The sequence below is a fragment of the Hemicordylus capensis genome, chromosome 2 (genome assembly GCF_027244095.1).
Source record: "Hemicordylus capensis ecotype Gifberg chromosome 2, rHemCap1.1.pri, whole genome shotgun sequence".
Classification (NCBI taxonomy): domain Eukaryota; kingdom Metazoa; phylum Chordata; class Lepidosauria; order Squamata; family Cordylidae; genus Hemicordylus; species Hemicordylus capensis.
In genome coordinates, this window is record NC_069658.1 from 320,038,155 (window position 1) to 320,048,681 (window position 10,527).

Here is a 10,527-nt window from a genome sequence, read left to right on the forward strand (position 1 = left end):
TTACTTGGAACTGCACCTTTTGCTGGGTCTTTCATTATGAGATGAGTTTTCCCAGTTGTTAGCCATTGTTCAATATCATCTCCTTGCAAAATGTGATTGAACTGTTTTGATAGTTGTTTATGAAGGCTTGTTAGGTGTTTAAGCCAAAAGCCATGCAGTTCATCGTCGCCTGGTGCAGTCTAATTTTTAATTTTCTTTGCTCCTTCACTTATTTATTCTGGTGTTATGATTAGATCTTGCATTTGTTGATTACATTTTTTGACCTCTTTTACCCAGCCTGCTTTTTTATTATAATCTATTGGATTGTCCCATAATTTCCCTCAGAATTGCACTGTTTCTTCTTTATTTGGTGTTTCTATGTTTCTTGCAGTTTCTCCTTCTATGCTTTGGTAGAAACATCTCTGATTCGACTGGAATTGGAGATTCTGCCTGTGTTGTGCGATTCTGGCTTCGTATCTGTTAATCTTCTTTGACACTGCTGTTATTTGCTGCTTTATTATTTCCAGGACTTCTCTAATTTTCCTTGAATCTAGGTGGTATTTTTGGATCAAATACTGTTTGGTGTGTTCATTCTTCAGCTTCTTGTCTTTCATATCTTTCAATTTACTAGCATCTGATCTAAGCCTGGAGATTTTATTTTCTAATCTAATCTTCCATTTAGGTGATGTACTGCTTTCTTTTTTGACAGGTCCACTGATCTTATATCCGAGCTCTTGTGTTGTTATTGTTGCTGCACTGTACATTAGTTGGTTTGTTTCTTGCAAATTATTGGTTGTTATTTCTGCAAGTGCAGCGTTGACATCTTTCAATACCTGAGCAAGTTGTTTTTTGGCAACTGTTTTTAGAGCTGGAAGTCGAACCCTGGTGGTTGTTTGGTTCATGTGCTCAGTTATTTTTTTGCTTTAGTTCTTGTTGCTTTTCTGTTAAATGGTATTCAGGTTTTTGAGGTGAAGGCAAAGAGGAGGTTGCCTGGTTTTGATTTTAAAACAGTTCAGCAACAGTGGCATCCTCTATTTCCAACACCTCCTCCACCTGCACCTGAGCAACTGCTTCAGTTGGTGGTAATTCTTCTTCCATATCTTGAGCCTGTGTTGCTCTTTGCAGTTCTTCCAGCTCAACTCCTGTGAATACTTTATTTCTTATTATGAATCTTCTCTGGTCTGCTAGCCTTTGTTCTGTGATTTCTGTATCTGGATGCTTCTCTTTCCAAACTTGGTACATTCTTTTTAAATAACCTCTTCTAGTTGGACTAGACTTGTAATAGCAGATCATTATGAGCCCCTGGTGGCGCAGTAGTAAAACTGCTGCCCTGTAACCAGAAGGTTACAAGTTCGATTCTGACCAGGGGCTCAAGGTTGACTGAGCCTTCCATCCTTCCGAGATCGGTAAAATGAGTACCCAGAATGTTGTAAACCGCTTAGAGAGCTCCGGCTATAAAGCGGTATATAAATGTAAGTGCTATTGCTATTGCTATTATTTCCTTGTTGGCATTTTCCATATTTTTTTCCGGTTAAGCGACGTTTCTTCCAGTAACCCTGCAGTCTCCAGCCCTGGTTGCTCAACTGAAGATCCTGAGTCCTATAGCCCACTTGCCACCAGATATCCAGGGACTCCAGCACCTGGCACGGTCCTTGTTGACCCGGGTGATGACCGATCTGGTATAGATTTATTAAAGTTACATCTCACCATATTGTTGATGGGAAAGGCACTCTTCGTCTGGCTCCTCTGGTGAGAACTGTCCAGTATGGTTGGACCTCTGGCATAGCTCTCAGGTTCCTCAGAGCACACAAGCCCCACAACCAAGCCAAGGTAGTGCCTCACTGGGGGATTTTATATATATATATATATATATATATATATATATATATATATATGAAATAATAATAATAATAATAATAATAATAATAATAATAATTATTATTATTATTATTTCTATTTCTATACTGCCCTTCCAAAAATGGCTTAGGGCAGTTTACACAGAGAAATAACAAATAAATAAGATGGATCCCTGTCCCCAAAGGGCTCACAATCTAAAAAAGAAACATTAGACAGGCACCAGCAACAGTCACTGGAGGTACTGTGCTGGGGGTGGATTAGGGCCAGTTACTCTCCCCCTGCTAAATAAAGACAATTACCATGTTAAAAGGTGCCTCTTTGCCAAGTTAGTAGGGGTCTGCTAATTAGCATAGGTTATTTAGAACCAGACAGAGAGCACAGAAGCAATTATATTTAAGTAGTAGTCTCAACCCACTCAAGGGAGTGGAATGCAGGAAATGGCCTCAGCAAAGAAGTAATCATGTGCAAGTGACAGATGACACAGTCAATGGAAAATGCAGTTTATCCATGGTACATAGTCTGTATATATTAGCCTTTATGTGTAGAAATCTCTTTTATTTGGTTTATCACCCTGTCTTACCCCAAGGACAATTGGCATATTACAACATTTAAAAGACCAAAGTATAAAATATATACTGTTCATTTAGCTTTTTTTAAAAAAAAACACCATTTATTTTTATTCTGTCCTTGCTGGGGCCTAAAGACTTATAAAAATATTACATATACAGGCTCACATTAAGGCTAATGTTGTACATGCTTGCATTTCATGTGAGCAATGGAGGGGGCAGTTTTTTCTGAGACGGCCCTATACGCTAAAGTGGATGAGATATTATCTCTGACAACTCTTTAAAAGTCCTTAATGATTTAATTTTTCACTCAAGCTTTTAAACTGGATTGTGGTTTTAAATTGTTTTTAAGGTTTTCATTTTTAATCTGTTTTATGTTGTAAGCAGCCCAGAGATGGAAGTTTGGGGCAGTCTACAAATTCAAAAAACATACAAACAAATGGATTTTTATGCACTATGTGATCTGTGATATGATGTGATGTTCTGTTTTAAATAAAGAATTCTTTTAAAAAGAAGAAGAAGAAGAAGAGAAGGCCCTATATCCCATCACAACCCACCTAATCTAAGCAGGCAGGAGCAAAGAGTAAAATGCATATTTGCAATGAGGCCCAGGCTCTGGTGAGTCTTCAGCGGGAGGGAATTCGATGATTCTAGATAGGTTTTCCTCCACTGTGCAAGGCAGACTGCTCCACTGTCAACCAGCTCTTACAGTTTGGAAATTCCTCCTAATGCCTAGCTAAATCTGCTTCCTTGTCATTTCAACCCACTGATTCTAATCCTGCCCTCAGGAGAAGAATTCTGCTTAGTCTGCTGTCTGCTTCTGGGAGGAGGAGGAGGAGGAGGAGGAAGAAGAGGAGGAGATGTAGTGACAGCCTTCCAGATATTTAAAGACAGCTACCCTATCTCCCCTTAGTTTCCTCTACTCGAAGCTCAACAATACCTAGCTCCTTCAATTGTTCCTCATAGGACTTGTTTTCTGACTCCTCACCATCTTTGTTGCCCTCCTCTGAACCCGTTCTAGGTTATATTACTGTGTAATGTGTATATGTTTTTAATGGTGCCACTAAATTATTGTTTCTTTGTTTGCAACTCCTTTCTCTCAGGACTCACACATACTTCGCATAATCATATCTGTTCAAATGTAAAGATTAATGATAAGTAATGCTACCTCATTTTCATGATATATTGGGGGGGGGGAATACAATATTTAAAGAGGCAATGATGTGTAATTAGTGTGAACTACCCAACCCCCGATAAATACATGAACAGAATTCTTCCCTTTCTGAGCTCTTTTGTCATTTCACAGAAACGCAGATGGATACATAGATCTGGACGAACTAAAGCTCATGTTGCAGGCTACTGGGGAAACTATCACTGAAGATGACATTGAGGAACTGATGAAGGATGGAGACAAAAATAATGATGGCAAGATTGACTATGATGGTGAGAGGGTTTTTTTGGCCTATTATTTTACATAAAAAGAATTTGAGTAGTACTATCAAACTAGTAGGGTGGACTTGTATTTGAGAAATCTATTAATTTCAAAACTCAAAGGCTTATTTTAATGACTAAAGGTTCCTCTTTCAGTTAAATGAAGAGGAAAGTCTCATTGTGCATTGCAGCAAATATGGGACTCTGGGTCAGAACAAATATTTTTGTGCAGTATGCCTTTTCCTTGAAAGTTTCAAATAGCTCACATTTAATCTGTTGGTATAACTTTCCATTTACTGAAATAGCTGTTGATGGTATATACCAAGTAAGAAACACAAAACAATAACCCATTTGAATAGTCAGTGAGTTAAACATGCTTAGATCAATTGAAATCAGTGAACTTACACATGTATAAGTTTGTCTTGGTTTGTTCTCTTGTAAAGAAGGATAATAGGTTGATTTTGACTTAGGGTATTTAACAAAACAGTCTGAGAGGACACTCAAGTCTGTGCTCTCCCACATGGCAAAGAATACATCTTTGCTTGAGAAGGTGATACGATATGTGCTTTATTCAGTCACTGACCAAAACAAAACAAAACAACAAAATATCAAAAAACATCAAACCATAACAAATTAAATCCAACAACTACAAAAAGGTTAAGAGGCTGTAGAAGATATTATAGCTTGCCTAATCCTATTAACAGTCAAAAAAAAATTGGCCACATTGTATGTAACCTCAGCATCTTGATCTGACAGTAAATAACTAATACAGGATTCATCTGAATGGCCAAAACAATTTTTAAAAAACATGGAGCAATAAGAGCAACCCAAAAATCATTATAAAAATTATAAAAACAAAATATGAGTAATTGACTCAACCATTTTATCACTACATGGACAAAAATACACGGAATAAGGGACTTCTTTTTTTTTTGTACCCGCCCTCCAGTATCACAGATGGGCGTTAATTGAAGCAAGCCAAAGAGAATATTCTCCTATATTTAGGAACTACAAGCAAATTTAAATATCTGGCAGGCAAAATCTCAAATAATTGCAGATTCTAAACAAATCTATCAGACAAATGAGTATGTTCTTCTTGATAAGCCACATCCAGTATCCTTGCCTAAGAGCAAGCTAGTCTCGATAGAGGATCTCCCACTAGAGTGGAAACTATTTGGTAATAACAGGGGGTTTAGGCCTTTGCAGATTAAGATTCACCTTGTGCATACCTGACTCCAAACGTATAGCAGCATTAGATACACACCAGGGAACCTGGAACAAATTCCTCAAAAATTTTGATTGAATAAAAGATGCCAGGTCCAGATGGGGAAAAAATTTTTTGAATTCCATAGAGCAACTGAGCAAGAGCCTTAGCTTCATATAGTCTAACCACGGCAGGGATAAATTGTTCCCCTTTTGATCTCTAAAAAGACAAATGGCTGAGGAGCTTTTTTGCCCATTCTGTTTCATGTATTATTTTGCCTTGAAGCTTGAGATTGGTGCTCTCCTGGAGTGGCCTTCTGCCACTATTTCTGAAGTGACCTTTCTGATAAGACAACTAAAATCAGGAAAAGCTTCCAGCAGTGCCCTAATTCTTCTTGAACTATTTATTTATTTATATATTTATTTATATATATATTTATTTATTTGATTTGAATTGATTTGATTTATATACCGCCCTTCCAAAATAGCTCAGAGCGGTTTAATTAAAATAAGTTAGACTGGTGGGCTCCTGTACTGGCTTCATTATTTACTTTTATTGTTCAGACTGCCCGTATACCTGATGAATGGGGTTTGGCTATAATAATTCCTATATTTAAAAGGGGCAGTTTAGATGAACCTGGTAATTATCGCCTCATAAGCTTGTTGAACATCGTTAGCAAGATCTATGCATGCCACCTGTATGAGACATTGTTTTTTATTGGCTTAAGTCAGAGGAAATTATTGTGATAGAACAAGCTGGTTTTAGCGCTGGTTGTTCTTTAGAGCAGTGCTTGATACTTAAGCATTTGGTGGAAAAATACACCTGGAATCCACATTCAGCTTTATATGCTGCTTTTGTTGACTTCTGTTTTGTTACTTCTGTTTTGCATTTCATTCAATTTCCCAAGAGATTCTATGGAGTAGATTTAGCACATCTACTATTTACAAGAGACTGCTCTTTCTTATCTATATGATATTATTGAGGAGTTAAGCAGGGGTGCATTTTAGCTTCCCTCTTGTTTAAATTTTATATAAATACTATTGTTGAATGTTTAAACAAACTAGAATTTAACCCTCTGAAATGATCCTCAAAGCATACTTCTGTCCTTTTGTACATGGACGATGCAGTGATTCTTTTCCAGTCTTTGGCTGGGTTAAAAAGAGCAGCTTTGGTCAGTTTTTGTAGAGAAAATGCCTTATCTATTAATTATCATAAGACCAAAATTGTGCGGTTTGCTAAAACTAATTAAAAAATCTATTGGACAATTGATGGTCATGTGATCGTGCAAGTAGATCATTTTAAATATTTGGGTGTAATTTTTCATTTTAAAGGTAGCATGAGAAGGCATATGTTGGAGGGAATTGGTGGTAGGGAAACTCACACATGGAACAATGTTGGAGGAGAAAAGAAAAGAAGCAGCAAGGAATTGTATCATCTCCTAACTCTTCAGTCTAATTATACACACATTTTTATTTCCTTTCTTTGTCAGAATTCCTGGAGTTTATGAAAGGCGTTGAGTAAACCTGAGATATTTGGAGAGCAGTCTCATCTTTTGAACACCTGCAGTTTTGTCTTGTGTCATTTCATCAGTTCTGTTTCCCTTGCTACTTGCATGAAGGCATGTATGGAACATGGTGAATGTCTAGAAAACATCAACCATTTCACTTGGTATATCAAATGGTCATCCTATAGATATTTATTGGGCCAGGTTTTTGTGGCCTTTTTATTGCTATTGGTTTCAATAATCAAAGCATGTTCTTTACAGCAGAATGTATACTTGCAAATAAGTGCCACTGGCTGACATCTTGACTCAATTACTTGGCAGAGTTCCCATTAAAATTAATTTCACTGGGCCATCCACCAAAAAATTTAGTCAGGATGTCAGCTACTGTGCAATCGGGCTTACTCCTGGGTAAGCATGCATATCATTTCAGCCTTAATGAATTAATAGGATGTGCAAGTTACAATGAACAAATTGTCATATCACATCAGATAAGGCTTGAATGACACTTAAGAATTCACACACACACACAAAGTGATTTAGTAGTGGTTATATGTCATTTCTTTATTCCTGTACCTCATCCCCAGCCAGTGTCAATTGATATGTAAAAATACTGTGTGTACAAAAATAATATTTCTTTTTGAAATGCTAATAAAATAATTTTAAAACCAGAGTGAGCTTGTTTTGTAGAAGTCATCTGTACTCAACTGCTACACATGCTTAACAATAGATGTTCAGTTCAAGCTTGGGTTTATAGCATTTTAGTATTCTCATTATGGTGTAATGCAACATATCATGCATCCCCAAAGCACAATCTGTTCAAGATCCCACTGTTTGATTCTAAATAGACCAAGCAGGTATATCCAGGCTGCATTAGAAATCCACAAATGTACAGAAGGGAGAGAGATGAAGAAAGATGATCAGGTCAGGTCCCAAACTCATGAGACAGGATATGAAAAAGAATACACAGAGTATGAATGCTATAGATAGGGCGATGTTCTATACTAAAAATGTTGTGCCATTTGTACAATCCGTACAAAGTTGGATTGTGCCATAGCAAATGTGTGCATTTGTGCTTCTTTCTTTCTTTCTTTCTTTCTTCCTTCCTTCCTTCCTTCCTTCCTTCCTTCCTTCCTTCCTTCCTTCCTTCCTTCCTTCCTTTCTTTCTTTCGTTTGCTTGTGTGCTTACTTATTTTCAGGCATTTTATTCTGCCTGTCCAGTTTAAAATCTCCCATGACAGCTTATGAAACCATCAAAGCTCATATTACATACCAAAAATTAAGAACAAGCTAAAAAAAAATCAACATACAAGCAGATAAAGATAAGATGGAGCCAAAAGATTTAAATGCTATTAAAATCTCAGACTGACAGCATATGCTTAGCCTATCACTTGAAAGATAATGATGTTGAAACAAAATGAATTTGCCTAGGGAGGAAATTCCACAACTGGGGAGCTATCAATGAAGAAGCCCTCTGCATCACCATTGACTTAACTTCCAAAAGCTGCGGCACTGAGAGAAGCACTTCTGTTGGAGGTGTTAAAGATCAAGCAGACACATATGGAGAAGTCTGTCAAATATTATGCTTCTGCTAGACATGGCAAGGTGATACACAGGCAAGGTGTTATACAGCACTGATGCCTGAGTCAACATCCAGACTAATGAAGTGCACATGAATACACAGCACGAGGGATGATTTTTGTCAATCTCGCCTTCCTTCTGTAGCCAACAGTGACTTTCAAAAAAATGTCCCTGAAGGTCGTGTAGCCCTCAGGGACATATTTTCAGGAGTCACAGTGAGCTGCAGAAGGAAGAGAAGATTGATAAAAAGTACCCCATTGTGTGTAGTGCAAGTTCACTGTACCAGCACTTCATTATTCTGGATGTTGATCCCTGTCTACCGGAAATCTTACAAAACCCACCTTCTGATGTCAAGGGTGCAAACTCCCACAATAAATCAAAGCATTAGCTGGAATATGTGGGATTTGAGTTTTTACTAGCAGCAAAGCAAAAGCAAGTGTACATGTGACAAAGTCAATGGAAATTACAACATTTGAACCGTCAGTCCATAAATCATAGCTGATTGCCAAGTCCAATATGGGTCAATGCCAGGAGAGGGTTCGGTTGCCAGTTCCATAGTCCATGGGGTTCTGAAGAGTCACAAGTCAATAGCCAGGCACAGCAGATCACAGGAGCAAACAGGAACAAGGTGCTCATAAGCAGGGAGCTGGAACTGCACGCCAAAGCGATCACTTGAAACCAGTGCGGTGCAGAGTGAGCAGTCTGAATGTATACCTCTTCAAGGTTAAATGCCAGGTGAAGCCAATTAAGGCCCCGCCTATCTTCAGAGCTACAGATTCAGACACCTCGCTGGTCAAACTTTGCAGTCAACGCTGCTCTTTTCTGCAGTCACACCGACACTCCACGTAGCTCACCAGTCTGCTGCTTGGTCCTGGCTCCTCCCTATCCACAGCCAGCAATGGCTCCCTGGCAGCCTTCTGCTGTTCCACAGTAGGTAAGCTCTCCATCCGTGGGGCTTCCTCCTCAGTGTCCTGCAGCAGGACCATGTCAGGGGACTGTGGATCAGGCAGTTCCTCCTCAGAATCTTCTGAATTGGACCACTGCCTGACATCTGAGATGGTTCCAGTCAGGTTCAAAGGGCTAAAAATGGCTCCATAGCCTAAGAATGTTGGCTCTTTGAAAAAATAAAACCATTTTTTAAAAAACCAACATTTTCAGGATGTGGAATTCTGCGCTATTGGAGTCCAGCAGATTTGCTAAATGCTCAAGGCAAGCATTTTCCTACTTCTCATATTTCCCAGCACTATTTCTCACTGGAAACACAGATCTTTGTGTTGATTATATGTGCTTCACATAAGGCATGTTCAGACAGCCACCTGTAAGTACTTACCAAGTAGGTATGAGAGGAACAGGAGATCATGGGGAGTGTGTGCTCCCATTGGGTGTGACATCCCACCCAAGTGCAGTTCCTGATCCTGGTTACCCACTTCCATTGTAGTTTTTACTGACTTCAAGACAACTTCTGTAACCAGGATTTGAAGTCGGCTTGACAAAGTCCATAAAAAACTAAGGCGGAAGTGGGTAACCAGGATCTTAAACTGGAACTTGGGTGGATTCAGACATCACACACCTGATAGAAGCATGCGTTCCCTACAGTCTCTGGTTCCTCTTGTACCTACTTGGTAAGTACTTACAGAGGGTTGTATGAGAGCCCACTCATATATTTGAAGGTTGTTCCTTGCCTCTCAGCCCTGCCAAATACAGCATAGTAACTAGGCAATTATATTTTAGAATGAGTACTGAGATTCTGATGACACAGACACAAAGCCTGCTGGGCAGCATCTATTTCCAAGTCCTAGAGCATGTAGCAAGCCATCATTATAAGCACTGCAGTAGCACTCTCTTTGATGTGAAAAGAACAGGTATTTATTCATCCATCCTAGAAACCTGATCCTAAATAACAATAAAGATTAGATTCCTATTTACACCACACTGCCAAGAGGTATGAAATATAAAGACAAATCTGTTTCCACAGTCATAGCAAATGTGTCTTTCTTATAGCTCAGCCTTGGGGCTTTTAAATTTATTATACAACCCTCCTCCAGTCATAAAAAAGGAGATGCAAAAGAAAAGGATAATGTATTATTGCATCCATTAGGTAGAGTCTTTTGTGAGAGACATAACAGGATTATGAGAGATCATTATGCTTTGCATAGTCAGAGATCACCTCTCACAAGCAAAATGGAAGGATGAATCATTCTCTGTTTTCTTCCAATGCTTCAACATTCCTTGGACTCAACTCATCATGCCATTCCAATACCTGCTTCGATTGGGCCAGTGAAAGGAAATACAAGTTTGGTCTTGGGGTACTAATGGTTCTTGGCGTGCTCCTGGGCATCTGGTTCAACAGCATCATCATTATACTAACGATCAGGCACAAATTTCTCAGGGTTCCTATTAATTACGCT

The 10,527-nt window shown here is 38.7% G+C and overlaps 1 protein-coding gene across 1 annotated transcript in view; it reads left to right on the forward strand.

The window, feature by feature from the left end:
• TNNC1 (troponin C1, slow skeletal and cardiac type) overlaps positions 1-7,211 on the forward strand; it is a 33,270-nt gene extending 26,059 nt beyond the window's left edge. The window contains exons 5-6 of the mRNA XM_053298350.1: positions 3,709-3,845; positions 6,527-7,211. Coding sequence (XP_053154325.1) covers positions 3,709-3,845; positions 6,527-6,558 — 169 coding nt within the window. The 3' untranslated portion in view covers positions 6,559-7,211. The remainder of the gene's footprint in view (positions 1-3,708; positions 3,846-6,526) is intronic.
• The last annotated feature ends 3,316 nt before the right edge of the window (positions 7,212-10,527 follow it).